This window comes from Bemisia tabaci, chromosome 4 (genome assembly GCF_918797505.1).
Source record: "Bemisia tabaci chromosome 4, PGI_BMITA_v3".
Taxonomy (NCBI): domain Eukaryota; kingdom Metazoa; phylum Arthropoda; class Insecta; order Hemiptera; family Aleyrodidae; genus Bemisia; species Bemisia tabaci.
In genome coordinates, this window is record NC_092796.1 from 940,540 (window position 1) to 963,708 (window position 23,169).

Below are 23,169 nucleotides of genomic sequence, written 5' to 3' on the forward strand. Positions count from 1 at the left end.
TCATGCAGGATTAAAAAAGAAAAAATTAAGTGTATTCAAGTGCATTGACATATACCCAAATTATTTTTGGAAATCCCATGTACAATTGTACATTTCGCGCTTTAATAAACGTGTTAGGGGTGAAGTCTCAACTTGGGCATTTCAAATTAAGTGTGGTACTATCCCAATTAATTTATTATAGCCCAAATGTTGCGGTACTACCAAACATAATTGAAAATTTTCATATCATCCGACAAATCGGGGAAGTATCAAAATTTTAGGGGATAACCTCGACCACTTTTTTCCGTGTGTATAAAACTTGTAATGCGAATTTGTTCAAACTCCACCCTCAGTTTTCACTTGGAGTGCTCCTTCTAAAGATCTGTGTCAAAAAATGTTGAGTTCCGAATATCATCTTAGACGAGGTAGCATCCGGAGAGAAAGAGAGGAGACGAAAAAATACTACAGTTTTAGGACACTATCTCTCCTTGCACATTGTAGGCTTCTTCAAACTTAACCCATCCCCTCTCTCTCATGACAAGAAAAAAAACGGATAAAAAAGACATGTTCCTTTCAGCAGCGTGAGGTCAAGGAGTGCCATTTCGATAAGAGAAGAACTTCAGCCTCAGCTCCTCTCAAAGGCCAAAATTCTGGATGCACGAATGCAGCATTGTCGAATGGTGCATCCAACAGCATGAGTTGAAACATGAATATCAGGATTCAACGATTCTAACCTTCAATTAATTGCAAATGTCACGGAAGAGGTCAATATATCGACAAAATCGTATGGCTTAAATATAGCTTAAAGTTAAGCGGTTTTCTGTGTAGGCGGCTTTTCAAGTTCTCCGAAGAAAATGAGCACCGTTGAGATGAAAGAACTCGCTCACCAAAAATTCAACTACCAATTTTGAGAAAACTACATGACCGCTAAAAAAATAAATTATAGAAAAAGGAGTATCATCCTCCGTGCTCTAACATCAGAGGCATTATATAAAGGTATCACAGATTAATCTATGCTAAAAATGTTGGGCTCCCCTCCACCATCTAGTTATGAGCTGGTGCGTCATTTGAAAGCATTGCTCCTAGTATACTGGAGTTCAATAGACAGGTTGAGATCAAAAAGCGCTCCCTATCGGCTGATCGTTTAAAAATTGTGGATAAAACACTTCGGGGGCCGTCTGTATAAAACGTATCACTATATTTCGGATTTTTCAACCCCCCCCCCTCCTCCCCCTCGTAACAATTGGAACTGCGTGATCCCTTTCCTTTAAAACATTAACGCAACATGGCATAACGATTTCCTTGCCTCCTCTACCTTCTTCTCTCTAAACCGTTATACATTTTATGGGCAGCCCCTTATTAACAGATTTTCTGTGTACCCAGAGATGTCGCACAGTGGATCGAGTCAAACAGAAAGGTCAGACATGAATTTTTTTACTAAAACTGCAAATTTAGATGTTCATTTCATCACATTTTAAATATCAAGGGGTGCTTCTGGAAGAAAATTTCACAAGGAAACCAATGTAACCATTTTTAAAACCTCAAAACTTTTTATGAACGGAGTTATGAGCTTTTAAGTTTCCAAATGTTGTCCTTCTCCTATTGGCTCGGTCCAATGTGCGTCGGTGGGCGAAATTTCCTACTACTTACAATACCTGCGATAGCCGTCTCATTTGTCTCAAACGCCAAAAGTGGCCCTATCCATGCGCCATATTATGAATGTTGTTGATCCAATTATCAATACAAGCTTTTACGAATCCAGCCTTGACTCAGTGTCAACAATTTTAGTTAGCTATCGGGAACACGGGCCAGCCAACCACTAAAACTCTCAGAATGTGCTGAATTCATCAAACTGAAGGCCAATCTCGTCGCTCATCCGCCGTAAGGGCGTGTCTCAATTTTCGCGTGAACCCTGCTCTTCGTATAGCTCTATGCTTCCCGGAGCTCGTGTGGAAATTGAGTTACGCCCTTACGTCAGAAGAGCGACGATCTGTTAGACTCGAGCGAAAGAGCGCTACCCCGTGACAATGCCACAAATCCAGATAGTCATTTTAGCGGGGCGGCGCACAGAGGATCGAGTCAATTAGAGAGGTCGGACTTGAAATTTTTGACTAAGCTGCAAATTTTGATGTTTATTTCGTCCACATTTCAGACTTTGAGAGGGGTGCTTCCAGAAGAAAATTTCACGAGGAGACCAACGAAACCACTTTTAGAAGCATACAATTTTGTATGAACGGATTTATAAGCTTGAGAAGTTTCCAGATTGTGTGCGACCTCTCCTATTGACACGATCCACCGAGCGGCGCGAGGCAAGATGGAAGAAGATCGACTCGCGAGTTTCGTGACGGGCCGGAGAAGTTGGCGGATTCCCGGGGCTGGGGCGCGGCGCCGGAGGCAGTTTTTTAATGGAGCCGAAGAAAGGTAATGAAAGGAGCCAAAGGCAGAGGCAAAGGCGAATGCGGGCCCGGCCCGGCGGCGCGGCGCGGCGCGGAGTGTGCCGTCTGCCAACTGGGAGATGAGCAATGGTGGCCTAATGGAATGACGCTCCGACTCAGACTCCGAGTTCGAAAAAGGTTTATCAGTGATGAACATGCAGTCGGCACCACACGCTCCTCCCAGTTTCCCCGGCCGTCCGCAGATCTAGTTGCGGCGCTGTTGTCGGATTTTTCCCGTCATTCCCCAGGATTTCCATCAGCTCTCAATTTTAGCGGCTCTGGTGCTTGCACTAGAGCTGCTATTCCGGACGGTCCCAGCTGGGGAGTATCAATGCAGCATGTTACATTGTAGAGACCGCGCGTTGGTTGATGGGAATCGGCGCCATTTTCGGCTATGTTCCTTGTCATGACTTTATTTTATTGCATACTGTTTTATTGTTAGTCAATGCTATGTTGTGTATTGTATTTTTGGAATCTGGTGATACAGTCAACAATTCAAAACTTGTTTGTGCTTTTATCTCGTGATGGAAAAAATGTACTTTACGTTCAAAATTTGAAAATTTGAATTTTAAAGTTTTCGCGGTTAAGGAAGCTTTAACCACTGGGTTGGAGCTTCCTAGTCATATTACTTGATATCAGCTGATAGCAAACAAAGGTTACCAGGGAAACCGTAAACGTCTAACAACTATCGTGGCCATTGGGGCGATTCGACAGTTTGAATCGTTTTCGTTGATTGAATCGACAGTTGTCGGATTGTACATCAATGACAAAATGTGTCTAGGCCCTCATTCTTGACTACAACTACTGCCCCCAGAGCCGCTCTCCGACGCCAATGCGTTGGAGCTTCCTGCTTGTTCTAATTTCATGGACATTAGCGGAAATAGGGGGGCTCAGAGGGCTGGCCCCCCTAAAAATCTACTCGGCCCCTCCAAAGAATTATGTTCCTTAAAAAGAACATTTTTTTTCCAAAATGTCTTCAGTCGGAACTTCGGCCCCCAAATTTTTCGAAAAATCATTGTTCCAATGTCTTGAGTCGGAACTTCGGCCCCCAAATTTTTCGAAAAATCATTGTTCCAAGAGTGAACATGTGACCCAGTGTCCATTGCCTGTCTGTAGAAGTACTCTGGTTGGATCGGATTTAGCAAAAAGGAACCAGCGCGATTACAGTGTTGTAAAAATGTTGCTTCTCCAAAATCATTTACAAAATTTCCCAGAAGAGCAAATTCGTTTTGCTTCCCATCAAATAATTGGCGATTTTAAAGGAAAATAATAGCGTAAACTTTAATACTGTATCTATATTGAGTATTTTTAAAAGAAACGAAGAAGCTGCAGAATTGTGAAAACACTATAATTGCACTGGTTCTTCTTTGCTAAATGCGATCTTGTTAGAACGAGACACGTGGTCCAGGTCCGGATTAGCGTATAGGAGCCTCGGCATGCTAGGGGCCCTAAATCTTAAAATTTAAGGGCCCCATGACACCCAAAATTCTAGACTTGAGGCCTCTCTAAATCTATCTTTTAGACTCTGAAGATCCCTCGAGGATCTGGGATTTAAAAAATATTTCCAAGGGGCCCCGCGGTGCTAACAGGACCCTGGTCAATGCGACCCTGACGTGGTGCACACCCAATGCACGACCAGAAATCAGACTGAACTACCTAACTTGCCAATGAACTTGAAGCTGAATACAGCGTAAAATGTATGAGGCGGGAGTGATTTTCTTACCCGATAGTTCGAGATGAGCCCGAGATTTGCCGAAGGAATTATCGGCGACGCAACTGTAGTTGCCGAAGTCGGAAGCTTGGACCTTGGTCAGGACGAGGATGTGGCGACTCCCTCGGATCTCCAATCTCCGTCCCTCGTTCGGCTCCAGTCGCAGGGTCCCTTTGTACCAGACAACCTGAAATCATAAAGTACAATCAGTTTAGTCAAAATATGCATTCAATTCTCTGCACTCAAGCCACAGTCTTCATAATGGGTCAATTGCGCTGGTCACACAACTGTCTTTTCATGCTTACTTCTTGTAGATTAGCTAAAAATATTCAGATCTTCCCAAACCGCAACTTTCTACATTTAATATTAACCGAGGTATCGTCCTTGAAAAGTTGGGTTTTTGACGTCATCCACCGCGGTAGTGACACCCTTGATTTCTTCCACCTTGCTTTCATCCGTGTTTCACGAAGAGTAACCAGTGCTAATGTATGTCTCCCTGACTGATAAAACCAATATGGAAGAAACCAAGGGTGTCACTACCGCGGTGGATGACGTCAAAAACCCGACTTTTCAAAGGGCGATGCCTCGGTTAATATTGAACGTAGAAAGTTGGATAACGTTGATCATTGTGTTTTCGGGTAGGCAATATCTTTTTGACACGGGTCGTGTTACACGTGTGATGGTTGGACATAATTATCTTATTGTTTTTTCACCTGTCTCAAAGTTTTAATAATTGGTCTTAGATTTTATTACTGACGCGACTCTCCCGTTTTCTTGCATGCTATCACGACACAATATAAAATTTGACACATCAAAAGATAGATAAATGGTGCAAGAAGTGTGTGATGTCTCTATTTCGAAGTTTCGATGATGAAACGCCCCCATCAAAAAGCCGCGGCGCTTTTTCTATTTGAATATGCATGACGCGCAGCAACACACTTTTAAGCTGGAATCTGCTACGAGATAATGGTTGGATCTGGGTTCTTCATTTTTATGCCGCGGATTGAACACAAAAAGTGCAGATAGACGACGCTGCATCTCGACACGTGTTTTTATCATTTGTTTTGCTTGAAAGTCGATTTCAGGTGGGTCGGATTATTTTCTGTACAAGTTAAAGGTTCGTATCGTACTCATCAAAATAAATTGTCCCCTGCGCTGGTTACAGATTGTGAAACTATTCGTTGATATTGAAATGAAAATGTCACAACTCGGCCCGGAATATATTCTGATTTTGAACTCCCGCGGCCTTGGCACCGAAAACAATTACATACTATAGGTTTAATGGGAGCAATGCACTTGAAACTATGTTTCGTAGTAAAATTGTCTCTTTAAGTTTGAACGATATGACTTTATGAGAATTTGATTTTATTTATCTTCTGACGTTTGCCGAAATACTGCTGAGAAAGCTTTAGCAGTAGAAAGTACAGGACGCAGAACTTGAGAAAGCTCATCCGGAGTTATGAAAAACAAACGCTGCGCAGGAAAGATGAATAGAATGGAGGGTGAATTTCCTCAGTTAAATTAACTGTTATTGCGAATAAAAGCATACCTAGCCATCGAATGATGGATTCGATTCGTCGTCAGGAAGGGAAAAAAAACCCACATCTCCCTCCTATTGGAACGCAGGTTGTCACGCTGTCATCTATCTCCGGGAATTCCTGAGGCTTTCACGTGAAGAATTGGCAATTTGACAATGGAAACTGTTTATCTGGCTTTTCCGTGACTGAATCAAAGGCAATATTGCCCATTCTAAATTGCTCTTGTGCAACTTTATTAACCCCACGCCCTGAATTGATTTGAAATTCCTCCCAATATTAGATTCTCCGCTCCTCTGTTCATCCCCTCATAGCTATATTTGGTGAATATGCCCTTGAAAAATATTTATCTTTCGGCTGACACATTCCGCCCCCTCCCGATAAAATACATATTTCAAAGTCAAAATTAAAGGTAGATCTGAAACTTTTCATTTGATGAGGAGGATTAAGACCATAAGGAATATCACTACAAATAAGCAACGAAGGTTTAGGTGTATTTTTTTATCCCCATTTGTATTTAAAAGCGTCTTTGAAATTAGACTAAGATTATTGATAATTTAGGGTGACATCTTGGAAGAAATAGCGTTTGTCGAAGGTGCTGGGTGCTACTCTTTGCATATCATAAAATAATTGATTGAGGGATTTTTCTTTCCGAATCAATCTTTTCGATTTCCTCCTCAGTCCTGTACATTTTACATTATTAATTTTAATAAGAATGCTGAGGTAATCTCTTCGGAAGAAATACGAAATATAAATAGGGATAAAATGAAGATAGAGGTAAATATTCCCGATTAGATTCTACAGGAAATATGCATTGATTTTTTTGAAAGAATAAATCGAATCCATGCTAATTTTTGGATTAAAAATCAGCAAAAAAGGCTGGAGAACTAGAAAAGAACGTTTGTAAAACGGTTACGTTCAAGAAAAAATAAGCCACAGCAAAAACGCCTTCAATTACGGCTGATACTAAACTGGTAACACGGGAATTCGAATAGTCGTATCATGAAAGTGCGATGTCAGATCGAGTCTCGACAAGAAAGAAAACACCACTCCTAAGCTATGAGAGGACGCCGTATACCATTCATACGTTGCGAACATTTTCCCGATACAAAATTATGTTTCCAAAGCAATTACAGATATTTTTTTTTTGCACTCCTCTATGAGAATTGTGTGCGCAATTAAATGTTGGATCTGAAAATTTCCAATTCCAAATTATCATTAAAGTTCAAACTGAAATCAATGAAAAATAACGAGGAACAGATTTTTTTTTTTTGGCGCGTATACGTAGTATACCGCCTTTGCGATCGTTTCGAACCCTGCTCGATACAATAACCGAGTCCCTTAGTTCCTTACCGAAAAGTGACTACCGCGAACTTCTGAGATTTTCCAAAGCGTGTAAAAAGTTTATTTATCCGTCAATAATTATGATTTAAAGTTGTTTCTCATTCTGGGGCTCTCTAGTTTATGTGCAGTGAATACCAAGAGTCTACGTTACTTGGTTTTCTTAAAAAAAGCCTAAGAGTACGACGCGCTGATTTAAAATATGCATATATAAGCAGAATCAAGCGAACTGATTCGAGGATGGCTGAGCAGGTCGGCACTCTCGGAATGAGAATTTAACTCCTCCGTTTTGTTCAAAACGTTGCTTTGACAGATCTCCACACCTCTGTTATACTTTTCAAAAGTTGGTACCCGTGCTCTGATAGTGCTGTTCATCTGACAACAATGTCAGTGTCAGCTGATAATAATATTTTTATCATATGAGGTTAATAAAAAGTTTTCAGTCAGTCTTTGACATCCTGAATAATTGTCTTGGTATTTATTTACTAATTTTACAGAATTATATTTTATTTCTTATTAAAACTAAGAAATACAGTGCAATCTGTGTAAGTGCAATCTGTGATGAGCCTCGAGACTCATTAGACCATTAGCTAAACGTGGCTCATACAGGAATCCACTTACCCCTCTCTTCCCCACGCTCCTGATCACTGCGTCGGCGTCTCGACGAACAATAGCTAATGACGGTCGCCAAGCTAGGCCGGGATCCTCAGCCCCTCGCCCAATTACTTACGCTTCATTAACCATTTCACCGTCACGCTAGGATTCGCCCAATTTTCAAAAAAAATTGTTTCGCGAGTTTTTAGCAATTTTTTCCTTACTCTCCGTTGAAACACGAATTAAAAGAGGTCTCATTCATAAAAATCGGCCAAATAGAAGAGAAGTTACAGTATTCGAAATCCGAAGAAATCAACAAAACTTCTCCAAACAAAAAATAAAATGAAGGGGGAAAAAAAGAAATGTATAAATTACAATTTAATATGATTGACCTCAGAATGTGACAAGCAATTCAATTATAAAAAGGAGAAAAAATTGAGTGAAATTACAAAAAATTAGCCTCTTGCAAGGGGCTTCCTTGTATGAGTTTTGACCTGAAGACAAGTAAATCCCGTTACATTATTAAAACGAAATTGACTCCATAGTTTAATGCCTTAGTTTCTTGAATACGATTATTTTAAGCTCTCGAAAATTTATACCAGCAATTTTACCCATGGGGTGATTTCCTGAGAGCTGATAATATCACGAATTTCTCATAGAGCCCTTCAAAAATGGCTTGCTTTTTGGGCAGCCGATTCGGCCATCAAACCGGGGTTTAAATGGAAGCTGATAATAACACAAAGCTCTGAGAAAAATTTTGAGATGAGTATAGGAACGGTTTGTAAATTACGAGGAGAGGCGGGCATTCTGTTCAGCATATCGATACATAAGTATTTTCACACGTAGAATTTAATTTTCACGTCAGGGAGTCGACATATTTTGATTTTTTCGATTTTATACGGAAAATGTATGGTTTTTCGGGATTGAAATTACTTACAATTGTTTCATGAAAAATGAATGCACCCAAAATGACTATAGCATTTTGACTTTCACATACGTGCACTCACTAAATCGATTGGTAAATTCAAAGAGTGGGTACATCGACCTGGTATATCAAGTTTCTGCAATTTTTCACGGCAAATCGGTAGATTTTCGGGATGTGGATTGCTTACTTTCAATTCATGAATGAATAAAGCATGGACATGGTTAAGCTTCTTTGCATGAAAAGACGTTTAAAATAAAAAAATCAAGACATATTTAATACAATTGCATTTATATCGAGTAAATCTCTTTTCAATAATATAACGGGATTTATAATACCGGTGATTTGGGTATTTTAGCCCCAAAATACCTTTTTTTTTTTTTTTTTTTTATTCATCCAAAATATGTTACAACCACCTAACTAGGTGTAAATTAACTTTACTTTACAAATAAAATAACTTATAAATTGACTAGCATCTAATTTTTGTTTTTAACTTTAACTTTCATAACCCATACTCGCATGAAACCCAGACTACATTCATACTTCTTACTTGCTATATAGATTTAGAAAATAAATAAATCAAAAAATAATAAAAATAAATGAGCATGATAAATAAGAAAACTTAAGAGAGATGAGTTACAACTGCTTTCATGCGTTATCCATGTCCCCAGTGGCTTCTCTGATAACTAGATTATGGGAAATCTACTTTGTTGTATTAAGATAAGCAAAAGTGACTATTTTAAGTTAAACGCCAAAGGCTAGGTCACGAGGAGTTAAACGCCAAAGGCTAGGTCACGAGGCCAAAATACCTTTAAATCGACTTTATCTTCTAGGAGTTCGACAGAATTTTTCCTTTCTTCGCTTAAATTTTTCCGTAGCACTTTTCTTCAAGAATCTGATAAGATTTTGCTTGAGGCAGATCAAAAAACTTAAATTTGTTCGAATAGCTTTCTAGATTCACAATACACGGTCTCGTCAAGGTGCGTCGTTGACCTTGCACTGTTGGATCGTGAATTCTCTTGTTGTGCTGCTTGCCTTTTTTGAAATCTCTGTAAATGAAAACTAAAGGGGTTGATATGTGCGAGTTAATGACGCGCCTTATCAACACATTGTGTTGGAGTTCACTGCTTGTTTTTTTTTTTTTTTTTTTTTTTTTTTTTTTTTTTTTTTTGGCGTAATAGAACAGTATGTATGGAGGATGAACTCAAAATCCAAAATGGAGTTACGGCATTTATATTTTGGGCGGGAGGGACGTCTCCATCTCGGGTTCTGCGGGTCCTCCAGGAGGAACTTGCTAATGTTTATGAGCGCATGTTAATACCTCCATCATGCGTAATGTACGTCTGGCCCTTTATGCATACTTCACCACCCCTCCTCCCACACTAAAACTCTCAATTATGACGATAGCTTTGAGTACACGTTTACATCTGTCGCGTCGCGTTAGCAAATCTGCCGTGCTACCTGTGTGCGAGGAATAAGCGTGTGTGTGTCTTGGCGAGATCCACCGGCTAGAATCATCCGTACGCGCTTCAAAGCTCACATACTGCTGTATTCTGTAGGACGGTAGTAATGTCATCATCACCTCCTCGTCACTTAATCCCATCCAAGGCGACATCTCATACGGTTTAAGTATTTGTGCTCGCGCAAAATGAATTAATTTCGCATGATATATGCTTACGACTCCTTTGGTCCCGCGTCTAGGCTTTTAGCCCCCCTTACCCACCCCCACCCTTCGAGTTGAATATCAGTGCAGCGTAACGAGAATTAACAGCTACTTTATCCACCCCGCCCCCAACCGAGGAAAATCGTGCGGAAGTTGTATGTTTCGGTTTGCACCTGGTTGGAGTGATCGATGCCGTGCGTGGAGAGGCTGTGATTTTTTATAGTTGTACTTTGGGACTGGGCGATTTTCGATTTCAATCGGATAAAAACGATTCTACTTTTCGAAGTTCACTAAACCGACCGTTGGTACAAATCAGGGTAAACGTTATGGGATCCAGCGGAACCCCTTGGAACACGTGGAACCTGGCGGATCCGACGCCGCGCGCGCTACTAGTGCGATTAGTACATTCCGGTCCGACTAATTTGGACAACGACTGGATCAAATTCGCTCATTGGGCCTTGGTCGAACGACTTGAATCGATATAGTCCTAGACCGACTTTGATTGATGATGGAAGGTACCAATGGGCGGGATTAATTAATCAACTAGAAAAAACCAGATTACTGCAAGAATAAGAATGATAATGTATCTTAATTGTGAAAAAAAAAAAAAATTTCAAGTTTTTTGATGGTTTCACGTTGAAAATTTGGTACGTCTACTTGTAAATATTGTTTCAAAAAACATTTCAATAATGCTGTCAATGTGACAAACCTAGACTTTTAAGGCAGACTTTGAACCCCATTGAGTATATCCATAAGAAAGATACGGTCACATCATTTTAGTACAGGAAAGTTTGGGCCCTCTGCGAGGCTTCAATGGTCCTAACTAAACAAAAAAGGGGAAATTCTGTTGAACTCTCGATTAACGCGATAAAAATCAAAATCACAATTTTAAAAAAAAATTGAAGGACTCCAATCATTGCGGAGGGGAAAACAGGAAGAGGGGAGGGGGATATCGATTAGATGTATATTTTACCGTAAGAAGACCTCGAAGGGGGTAAATCAAAGAGTCTGGGAAATTCCACCACAATTTTGGTTGACACGGAGGTATGGAAAGAGTAGAAAATATACGCCACAAGTGGCAGCACCGCGCTGAGAATAGTGACAACGCGGCAAGCCCTCGATTCATGGTATTCAAATATACTTAAAGCCGTCGCTCTCTTAATTATTCGTAATTTATGCCTGGCAGAGTCAAATGACTCGGCAACAGACGGATCGGTGCGGGGGTGGGCGGTGGCGTCGGGTGAGAGGGGGGCGGGGGTGGGACGATGCGAAAAGGTTTGCGGTGAGCACCCCTCGCAATTCATCATCCCGCACGGGAGCAGTGCGCGCCACGCTCGTGGCTGTACGACTCCGCTCGCAAAAAAAGAGAAAAATTTCAAAAAAGTAAAAAAGAAAAAAAAAACCCTATTAAATCATCAAATTAAAAGTTAGCTTCGACTCGGTTGATGCGCTGGCCAAGCGCGCACCTCCGAAAAACCGGAAGTTGCTCCCGTGGACCGCTGTTGACAAGTCTCCGGGAAAAAGGTTCGGCCCTCGAGCATAAAATTGGAAGAATCAATTCTCCAAGCATCGAAGCATATTCGCGTAGAAGTAGGAATTCTCAAATCGGTGAGAGGGAAGAGGGGAAGGAAGGGATGGAAGAAGAATAAGAGAGAGAACAAATGGCTGGAAAAGATAAAGAAAAAGAAGGAGAGTAGACGGAACAGGACACAGAGAATAATACAAAGGAATGCCAGGGGAGGATAAAAAGGAAACAATGAGGAATAGGTATGGGAGAGAGGATGTGGAAAAGAGAGAGAGGAAGAACAAGCGGAAGGAGAAATGAGGGAAAGGACGAACAAAAGATTAAAAAGGATGAAGAGACATGGAAAAGAAGGATAATAAGATGCGGATGAGAAAGTAGAAATGGGATGAAGAGAATAAGATTAATAGCGAACGGTGTAGAAAATGGAGAAAAAGGCAGAGAAAAGATGGAGGAGGTATCTGAAAAGAAAGAAAAAGAGGAATGATGGACAGATTATGAAAATAAAAGAATAGGGGGGGGGGGTGGAAGAGAGACTTTAAAAAAAGAAAGAGAGGGATTAGATGCGGAAGAGGAAGGGAGAAGAATGGAAATAAGACTAAAGACCATTTGAAAAGGCAAAATCCTCAATCAATTGTTAAGAGATATTTTTAAAAAAGTAAACAACCTGTGCATTGTGTGCATAGCTAAATCCAAAAGAGCATGAGATAGTTATAATTTTATGACCGGAAGGAAGCACTTAAATCTTACATAGAATTTACGAGTGACGCTGCACGCTATGAGCACGAGAAACACCAAAACGCCTTCAATTATTTGTGTATGCAACACGGGCATCCATTGAGTGGTAATAGTTGCTGCATTCAGGCGCTGAGAACGACGCGACGGCAGCGACTGCAGTTAAAATACTGTTAGTTCCCTGTTTGTCATTGGAGACAAACTAAAGAGACACGCCCGCAAACATGAAAACTACAAATTTAGTGGGATTATTTTCTATTTTGCAAACTTCCTGGGAGAATTATGTTGACTTCAAGAGAAAATCTAATCTGTAATTTCCGGCTTTGAACTTGCAAAGAACTTGACTGAAAACCTTTACAGCCCTTTTTTATGATGAGAGGTTCATCAACAGGTTAGGTAATCTTTTTGTGATTTTAAGAAACAGGTTAAAGTTTAAAAAATTCAAAGGATGCTATAAAAGTGTGTACTAGCGATTTCCGACTTCAAATTGAGGAATCATATTCTATGTTGTTCGTGAAATACCTTTGGAATGAGTTCTCTGGGAAGAATCGGTACCTCAATTTCACAATGCCTTCATTGTTACATACTTCAACTATATTAAGTTTTAAATTTACGTTTCATTCAAGCAAACGCTCAATTTTAAAGATTTAAACAATTTTACGAAAAAGTTTGTGAATACTCCCTTACAGCAAAAAGGAACGATAAAATGAGTGAAAAATAAATACGAGGACGTTTTGAAGGAAAGACGAAAAAACTAAATGAAGATGCTTTTGGTTGGCGACACTGGCAGCTAATCCCGCACTAGGGGATTTTAGAGCGTCTGCTCAGTGGATGAAAAAAAGGGGGAGGTGAGGAGGTGAATATTTCGCAAGCTTGATAAAAGTGAGAAAATACGGACGACGGTGATTTTGCCTGTATTTTTTCGACAGCGGTAAATAATCTGCGTGAGGCGGCGGCGCCTGGCTGGTCGGGAAGGAAGCCGGAAATTAATCATAACTCATAAACACGGACTTCCGGATTTCGGACTCTCTTTTTATATTGTCTCAATTCGCCGCGCATCGGGTCGCTAGCACGAAAGAGCGCCAAACAAGAAAAATACGCATTTCATTGCGACTCTTGCAAACTTTTGCTCACAGCTTAAGCGGAGCTCCGTTCTTTGTGAAATCCCTTCAAAAATGTTACTTGAGTTTTTTTAATTTTTTCTGTAAAAATGAGATATTTTCTGATAACTCCCTGATTCTTGCAGGTAAAGGCTGATTCTTGCAGGTAAAGGCCTAATAAAATCCGAGGCCCCCTTTTTTTCTCCCGAATTTTCAAGTTAAAGAAATGAATTGAATGAAAGAAATAGTAAATTTTAAGAAAAAAAGAATAATTGTTTCCTTAAATTTAACTCTTTCACAGTAAGTTGGAAGTGTAGCCAACGTGCGTTACATATCAGCATAAAGCTGAAAATCTCAATACGGAGGGTAAAAGCTCATCCAAGCGCAGTTTTCCCTCTATGATGTGCTCGGATGAGCTTTTTCCCTCTGTATTGATATTTTTAGTATGATATGTAACGAACGTTGGCTACACTTCCAATTTACTGTCTATACGACTCGTGCGTCACACAGTCAGTGGAAACTCTTTGAGTTTAAAACAAGAATGTGGTGATATGGATTGAAATTGGCATCACCCTAGAATTTTACAACTTTAGCTTGTTTTGACACAGAGACATCCATATTCAACGAAAACATTTTTTGAGCCAGTCACTAAATCCCTTCAGTAAGATACATTGATGTTAACATGGTTTAAGCGCACGCGAAAAATAGCCATTATTCGTGGTTTCCCCGTGTTCAATATGTCGTTTTACGATAAGAGCCCAGGACAGTATCGAGGCGACTTAAGCATTTATTGTCGTCTCTTGCAAAATAAAAAACAAATCCAAATTTCATCCGGTATTAGTTTTTGCCATAGTCGAGAAAACTATGAAAAATCATTATAGGTGGTTTTTAAACTATATTTTACAGAAATAAACCTTACTGATATGATTCAATGTTCGGCTCAGATCATCTGGATTATTCGTATACTTGGAAAATTACACTTGCGCAATTTTGGCACTTTATGAACCTCGAAATATAGATCCGTCAAAGATTTTACGTGGCGTTAAATTTTCTAACGGGAAATAGTTGACCATTTTTTGTGTGGTCAAATTACAAGGATGCCGACGTAAGTTAAAATGCGAAATTGGCTCAGATGGCAGCAAAGGAGCAAATCTCGCATGATCGATTCCGAAAGCGCGGGAGTTCTCGGTACACAAGACCCAGTTCCGTCACCCTAAGCTCCCAAGTGATGGCACGAAGATCCGAGCCACGAAAACTGGGCAGGAGGACACGAAACTTGCATCCAGGGTTGTCAAATCTTCGGAAAAACTTGGGTTTATGGATAAAATCAGTATAGCTGATGGAGAGATTCGGCAAGGACGCTAGCGGGATGGAAAATATAGAAGCAGACGCGGATCCGACTGCCAGACGGTATCAAAACGTGGGAAATTTTACGAAACCGGGCGAAAATATCATTGGAAAATGGCGGATATTTCCCTGGGATGAGGCAACTTTGGCCGTTCCCGGGGGATCAATCTGTGACAACATGACAAAGCCCCGTTTCTTCTGCCGGGGAGTCGTGTAACACCCGGAATTCGCGAGAGCCAACTGGTCCAATTTTGCATTCTCTTTGCGAGAACAAACGTCGAGGTGAAGAGTGACGGGGCTTACGGGAAAGATGACCTCCGTGCTATTGGGATTTCATGTTGGGGTACCCACGGATACTGACCGTCCCCATTCTGTATTTTGTTCGCTCTGCCTGAAATCAATGCGACGCTTCATGCCGACTGTCACAATTCAAATATAGCTTTGATTCTATTGGTCTCCGAATCGTGGCTTCAGATACTTTCACATTTTATTTATTCCTCAAGTACGGTATTTATTATGCAGTGTCTTACTTTATATTGATATAGAATATGCGTCCTTTCTCTTTACTAATGGTGATAACCTCATTGGGTAGAAAACGTTTTGCGGTTTGTTTCATTTTTTCTACATCAGTTGAATTTTTATTCGGAAAGCTTACCATGGCGTTTTATGTCTTTACCGTTCGATGACTAAGTTTTAGATGTCGCCATACGGAGACCTGCGCGGGCACTCACTCTTCAATTAGGAGATTTTTGTGTAGGAGTTTAAAATGTAAACGGGAAACTCTCTCGAGTTTTCTCAGATGTGGTTGCGAAGGGCCTCATGGCGAATGATTTCATGTTTATGCCAAAGCAGGGTGCACAATTCTGTTGTGTTCCGACAACTATATGAGCTTTGACAGAGACAGCTTCGAATTTCGACAGAAACACCATTGAAGTCAGCACAAGAGTATGTAAAAAAAATGTAGCTATGTTTTGGACTCACTCGCAAATTTAATGAAAAACGTGCAAGAGAGTTAAAAACATAGCTGAAGTTTTTCATTGAATTTCAAATAGCTTCCTCCCGAAACTAATATTTGAACTATAAAATTGAATCCCATTTATCCATGTTACTATTAAAAGAGAAAAATTTGTTCTCTAAAGTTTCGAAAATTATCGGAAGTACGATGTAGAATGCATTAGGCACATTACTTTCTTACGTTTCCGTAAAAATACGTTACGCGCAATAACTTTCAGACGGTTTTCTGCAATTTTGGGCCCTAAACTCTCCATCAAATAACATTTTAACGCTCGCCCAATCAAAGGTACTCCATTCCCGACCGGAGGGCTCTAGCATTGAGCAACTATCGATTCTAATTAGATCGCATTCAATAGATGCAGGTGCACGAAACCCCAGGCCGACACAAAGTTTGAAGCACCGCCGAAAATGGGCCCGAAGGAGCCTCGTGGCACCGAGGCAAGGCAAACATGGAGGCAAAGGCGAAGGGATGGCATGCGGGGACAAAGGTGGGATCGTGGGAGCGAGCTCTAATTCGGGGCCCCCGCGGCGCGCAAAGAGCCCCCGCAGGAAAAAATGGGGAGAGCTCCCGAAACAAGAGACCCGGGTGGGGGGGGGGCGGAGGGGTGCATGATTAAATATAAATAAGGCGCTAACAATGAAACGGATAAATCCACTGATGAAATTTACAAATGAAGTCTTGTCGCCGGGCGCTATATCACTCCAACTTCGCCGCGCGCGCCGCGCCGCGGTGCACCCCCTCCGGGCCGGCACAAGAAAGACGCCCCCGCGGGCCCGGGTGCCTGCAAAAGGTGTGCGGGGGTGGAAAGGGGTGAGAGAGAGGGGCACAATGGGGGACGCATCGGCCTCGATCTGCGGGCGAGATCCCGCTTTAAATACCGCGCTGAAATCCCGCGGCAGGGCTGTCAAATTGTCCTATTGAAAATTATTCTCACATATTCTGTTCCCATATTAAAGATCAGTCCGGTGAATGGATCCCTCGTATGGTCCGGCATTGGTTATGTTGCGATTATCCATTTCAAAATTTCTGTTTCTTCAAGGTATACTTTTTCTAGGGGCTCATTGTTTCTCCTCAACTGCCAGGCTCGAAGCATTCTGAATTTATAAAGGGAGGAGGAGGAGGGGGCGAGTAAATTTTTCCACTTTCTGACATAACACGTGATACTGATTGATCGCGCGTCAAGTACCGTCATGTTTGATTCTTGTAAACCTAGCAACTTTTTATAATGGAAAAGGCCGAGAAGTTTTAGAAACTTCTACATTGACTTCAAGCTTCAAAAAGCGACGGATTCTTACACTAATATGAGCATTCATGTTAAAATTGCTAGATCCATCCTCAGTTTTACTCCTTGAATAATTTCCTCGATCACTTCTCATACGTTTGCTACATAGATGTGTTCACAGGATGTTAAACCTGACATACATGAACGTTCCGTAAAGGAATGGCACCCGTGGTGGTCGCCGTGCAAGGCTACTACATGTGGAGCGATATTGGTTCTGCACTGTGTGAGCAGGACTGACAAACCACTCACTCATTTGGGTCCGCCCGCTGGAAACTAGCGTGATATCGAGGATTTATTGAGGAAACGCGGCAACGGCGTGCGGGGTGGCGGGCACGATGCGACGCTGGGAGCAACTCTCAATTTTACACGGATAACATAATTGAATCCCCATTGTTTTAAAGGCACGTTAGTATATTATTTATTTAACGCCCCTGTTCATCGAGTCCCGGGTCCCGCGGGGAGGGGCCGGGGCCGGGGGCTCCCAGTCATGAAAAGACAGTTCCTAGAGAGCGTATTTCAGGTGTAAAGGATACACCCTCCATCCCCTCCTAAATCTCCCGAATATATCCTTTGTGTGAGCTTTGATTTTCGCCCCACCTCGTCGCCTCCAGCCCTCCTCGCTCCGCCGTCGTAAAAGCGGGGCTGCAATTTCGCATGGGCCCCTCTCTCCACGTAAAGCCAAGTTTTTCGGGAGTCACGTTGAGATGCAGTTGTATCGTTACGTTGAACGAACACGAAATGTTCGTTTCCACAAGGGTGCGCGATGTGGAGACATGCAACTCCAACATCGCCGGGCGTCCGCGGCTCGGATGAAGTGCTCTGGCAGCCGCCCCGGTCGCGATACGGCCGAATTATGAAGAAACTATCTTTCCATAATTCTTATTTTATTAAGTTTTGACCGCCTGTGAGGTACAGGACCTTGATTAACAAAAACTCAAGATAGAAATATTCATACCTCGGAAAGGGGGAAAGTATTACAATATTTTAGGACAAAATGTCGACCCCAAACCGTCGAACAGTGGATTGAGTCAATGGGAGAGGTCGGACAAAATCTGGAAACTTTAAAAGCTTATGACTTTGTTTATACAATACTTTGAGATTCTGAAAGTGGTTCCATTGGTTTTCTCGTGCCATTTTCCTCTAGAAATACCCCTTGAAATTTAAAATGTAGCGAAATAAACATCAAAATTTGCAGTTATCGTCAAGAATTTCATGTCTGATCTCTCTGATTGGCTCGATCCACTGTGCGTCGTTTTCCGGATGAAACAACGTAACTGCATTCTAAATTCTAAGCTTGCAAAATTGACTCGAGTGATTCAATTTATGTGTATAATCCAATAAAATCTGTACCACACGAAACTTTTTCACTTGCCATGACACTACATTTTCCCCAAAAAATTATTATTTTAATTTTGAAATGACTTACCTCTGCTAACGGTTCAGCGTGGACGATGCACACCAATAGAGCTTCGTAGCCTTCGCCAGAGTGGACCCAGCTTTTCTCAACCTCAATTTCCGGAGGATCTGGAACAAAACAAATCACTTACATTTCCACAAAGGTTCTATATGAAAAAGCACGATGGAATTTCATAAGATTCCTGATGATGTTTGCGTCAGGGATCCCTCCATTCCACCGGAGGTCGTTTCGGGGATTTCGGTCGAAACTAAATAACTTCAAGGTGGAGCGGTACAGGGATGCAATTAAAGAGGGGCCTAAAAACGGGACATAACTTTTTAAAGCCCACGGATGGAATGGGGCCGTAATAACGGAGATTAGAGCTCATTTTTGACAGGAGATCGAAAGGGACCGAAATGAGCCCACCTAAGCGGGCCCCTGCTGGACGCCAAAGTAGGCCTCGACAAGTAATGGCTCGTCAGTGATCCCTTTGAGCTCCTTTTAATGGGTTAAGCACTTGGAATGGCAAGAGGTTGTCTTCAACATCATCGCCGAAAGAGGATACACAGCATTATTCGTTGGACAGTGGACGTCAAATTAGGTCCGAGGGGGAAAATTACGTTCCGTTGACTTGCTGATTATTCCAAGACATTACTAAAATCTAGTACGCATTCTCTACTGATAATCAATAAAACAAATTTTGTTATTTTTTCTTAAAATTGAAAAAATAAAGCAATAATAAAATAAAAAAAATGAACACATTTTTTCATTAAAAATAAAAAAATTATAAACAAATAAAAAATACAAAAGTATATCCTCGGTTTTTGGCCGACTCGACTCTTTATTATTTTTGCTTTTGAATAGGCTTCAACCATCAACATGGATTCTTTACGTATCGCAACTGACTCATTTTCACTGAATTGTGAATTTTTGAGTCTCAATGAAAATCCGGACCCGATACATTTTTTTTTTTTTTTTTTTTTTTTTTTTTGCTGTATTTCATGAACAGTATCCTACTTTTCCGACAGCAGTTTCTGAAGAAGTTTCTGCAGCGCCAATGTGTCCTCAGCCCTATTCTTCGAGAGTGAAAACGAACGTGAAAGATGAACGCTCGGTAGTCACGACAGGGCAACGAAGGGATTGGGGGTGAAGGTGCAAGGGCTCAAGAGGGTAACTGATCCCGAATAAATCATAGGGGTTTACCAACCTTTGCGGGGCTCCTTCGCGTCAACTACGACACGGATTTATCGCTAATTAAACCACTTTTCGTCTCGCAAAGCGCTACATTGATGGATTCATGAAGGCTTGGTTGTTCTCGAGGAATGTGGGTTACTCGCAACTTCACAAGTGGGCATGGATGAGAGTCAAACGAAAATGAATCAAATCATTCATCTAGAGAAAACGACCAGTAAAGTGTTTTGTGCCAACTTTCGGAGCACCATGTAGATATAACAATTTTTTTATGACGCCTACTTCAAGATTTTTTGTTTTTGTTTTTGTCATTTCAAAGATGTTTTTAATTCATCTCTAAATTTAATGATTTTTTTTCGGCTTAAAAAATATTGTTCATAAGCCAAGCGCTTAATTTTATTATAAATTACAGTGAAGTTTCTCAAGCATTTTTTTTTTCGGCACAGGCTCTTCATGCTTTGGCGGCTGTAAAAGAAACGTTGACCTAGTTCGAGGCGTGATATTGCTTTCGGCAGTGATTGGTCAAGCGGAGGCGCAATCGGACTCCCCAATAAACCGAAGCTCAAGAAACTCGGTCTCATCATAGTCGAAGACCGGCCTCGAAAGGCAAGCTTCACCGGGGGCGCGGGAAACTTTTAAAAGCTCGAAACCGCCGCCTAAACGCGGGAAATTTTTTACGAGGATCGGTGCCGGAGTCATCAACGGAATTGCCGTCGGTAACTTCTGGTTCCGCCGACGACATTATCGCAGTTAAGCGACGTTATGGCTGCACTCTTGAAAAAAATGTATTTCTCAAAGTTTGGAAATCGGGCGGGTCCTCGGCATTGCGTTTGTTCCCGCGGATTTTGAAAGGTGCGCCGTGACACTTTTATGCGCTATTAAACGGACTCGCCCTCCTTTTTCATGGCCCTTTAAGTCGGCCGTTTCCCCTCCGACCCAATTTCCACTCGTATTAAAAATGAGACGGGATGTTCATTAGAGCGGAGAAAAAAGAGGTTCGAAAAGGCGGGCAACGGTGGAAGTTTGTCCGAAATTTCAGCACTAAACGGAATAATTGGACCTTCCCCGCCACCGGTTTAATTAACGTCGTTACCCGCCGAGAATTCGGAATGAAGGGCTCCTCGCCACGCGGAGGGGCCGAGGGGAGGAGGAGAGGGGGCGCGCGGTTTGATTGGTGCATCAAAGGTCGGATTTATCGTTCGGATTCAGTTTAAATTGGCAATCAAATTGTAAGAGGTTCGGGGCGGGCGGAGGGGCGGGGGGGGTTGCGGGGGCGGGGGTGGAAAACTTGGCGCTCGGCGACGCGCTGTGCAATAACTTGTTGCCGCGGTCGCCTTTTGTGATCCCGGGCACGTTCCGGATGTTTGGACCTTTTATTTCCTCCCGTTCCTTCCTTCCCCGGTCCGTTGTCCAATTCGCGCGGCGCTGGAATCGTGGATGAGTTCGCGACCCCCCCCGCCGGAACCCCCCGTGACCCCGGATCAATCGGTCGTATCAGAGCGCGCGACCGCGACATTCCTCTCGATCTGGAGGGCTCGTCACTCGTGTTTACGTGATCGGAGGAGGGTCAGCGCTGCTTCCCAGTTTCGCCGCCGCGCAGCGCTCCAGGCGCTACCGAGCCACGTCCCTCAAGCTTGGAACTTTGATCCCCGGTGGTTACTACTACACTTGGCCATCTTCTCGGAAGTTCTCGTTTGAAGAGGTAGCAGCGGAAACTGAGGCCGTCGTTTTTGGAGAAAATATATTTTCGAGACCCCGCACTCCTGTTCTCCTTGTAGTCTAAAATTTATTCAGTTAACGCGAGAATTCGCCTGATGATGACACGCGACCTACCCACCTTGGCCAATGACCACTCGGTAGACAAGGTGCGGACTTAAGGATTCTGACCATTCTCCTTCTCAAAACACGGAGAACACATGCAGTTGACGGAGCACAAATTAGACGTATTTCTACCGAACAGAACTATGTGCGGGTAGGAAAGATGGGGTGGGCTCGTGGTGAGGTGGATAAAAAACCATGTAAAACTGTGCGTGATTCCCTTAGGAGAAATGGAAAAGCGGGATTTTAAGTTCACCAAACAGAAATATGCGCCAGCTGTATGTGGCACTTATGAGACGTGGACATAGGGAAATAGCGTTGTGGACAAGACTCAGTTCTGTTTGGTAGAAATGCGTTCAATTACTGAAATTAACTCCCAATTCAAAGATTCACCCTTAGATGTAGAGTACTTTTCTTAAACGCCAAGTTCCAAGTCGGGTCAAATTGATTGACCCGTGTTTATATACATTGATTTTGATACTTTTTGAAGTATTATTCATGTTATTTCTATGTTATTAAAGGTAAGAAATACAACATGGGAAAAGGACGCGCGTTGATGACGGCGCAGAGATGCATCTATTCGTGTTTGATGGATGTCCGTGTGGCATCTTCAAAATTGAAGGCGCTATGGAGCGAGGCGTGTACTCGCAGTGCTCCGGGCTCCGCTCTGTGTTGCCGATGAGGTATTAGATTCAGCGGGCTCAGATTCGGGAGCAAATGTTCAAAAATGAGGCTTGACTACATCTCTCCTGTTTTTTTTTTTTTTTTTTTTTTTTTTTTTTTTTTTTTTTTTTTTTTTTTTTTTTTGCGTGTACACTCGATTTTTTCCCTTTTCTTTTCAATCTGGTGTCTATTCTTTTTTTACAATGTATTTGTGAGTTTTTGCTCTCGTATACATGTGTACCTACACAACCCATGGGTTACGTGTTGTTCGTACTGCCATGCAAAGCAAAAACGCCGTAAACGCCATTTTAAATTTTTTAGAAACAATGTGTCATGGCAGAAAAACTTGTGTACCTTGGGACAATGTTTTTACAGAAATTTATCGGAAATACTATTAAGAACTAAACCTGAAAATTTGAGGTGCATGGTTAAAACAGTATTTATTTTATACAATGTTAAGTTCCAAAAAAACGAGGGAAAATCTTGATGGATTGACGGCGTTCTTGCTTAGCAAGGCAGCGTAGTCCTCGGGTCAATTTGACCCAGTTCCGGCATCTAAAGGTTGACATTTTTCGATGAGTGAATTTATTGCTGAAAATGGACTTACAGAGAACTTTGACTTTGTACTCCTGCGTGGCGGCTCGGCCCACTTTGTTGTCGGCTGTGCACACGTAGATACCAGCGTCGTGCCTCGAGACATTTTCGATCTTCAGAGTCCGTCCTTCGTAGTTCATCATGTCGTTCCGTAAATTGTTGTTCTGAAACAGACCAATAAATGATGGGCGTAGAGTAACAATCACACAATAGGCTAGATATTGTAAACGTTTAAAAAAAGAAATGAACTTGAACTTCACCCAAAAATTTCAGAAGCAATCGATCACAAGCTTAATTTTTCGGAAGCAAATTAAAATACGGGTAAA

General features: G+C 41.8%; 1 protein-coding gene and 1 long non-coding RNA gene across 3 annotated transcripts in view; both read right to left on the bottom strand.

The window, feature by feature from the left end:
• LOC109031245 (lachesin) overlaps window positions 1–23,169 on the bottom strand; it is a 559,402-nt gene that overhangs the window by 27,081 nt on the left and 509,152 nt on the right. For both annotated transcript variants that reach the window (XM_019042658.2, XM_019042659.2), the window contains 3 exons: window positions 22,857–23,007; window positions 18,608–18,705; window positions 4,138–4,312 (listed from right to left, as the gene is read on the bottom strand). In XM_019042658.2, coding sequence (XP_018898203.1) covers window positions 4,138–4,312; window positions 18,608–18,705; window positions 22,857–23,007 — 424 coding nt within the window. The remainder of the gene's footprint in view (window positions 1–4,137; window positions 4,313–18,607; window positions 18,706–22,856; window positions 23,008–23,169) is intronic.
• LOC140224407 (uncharacterized) lies at window positions 7,451–9,678 on the bottom strand. Its single transcript, XR_011899671.1, has 2 exons — window positions 9,327–9,678; window positions 7,451–8,886 (listed from the first exon to the last, which is right to left on the bottom strand). It is a non-coding gene; the product is annotated as an uncharacterized lncRNA (long non-coding RNA).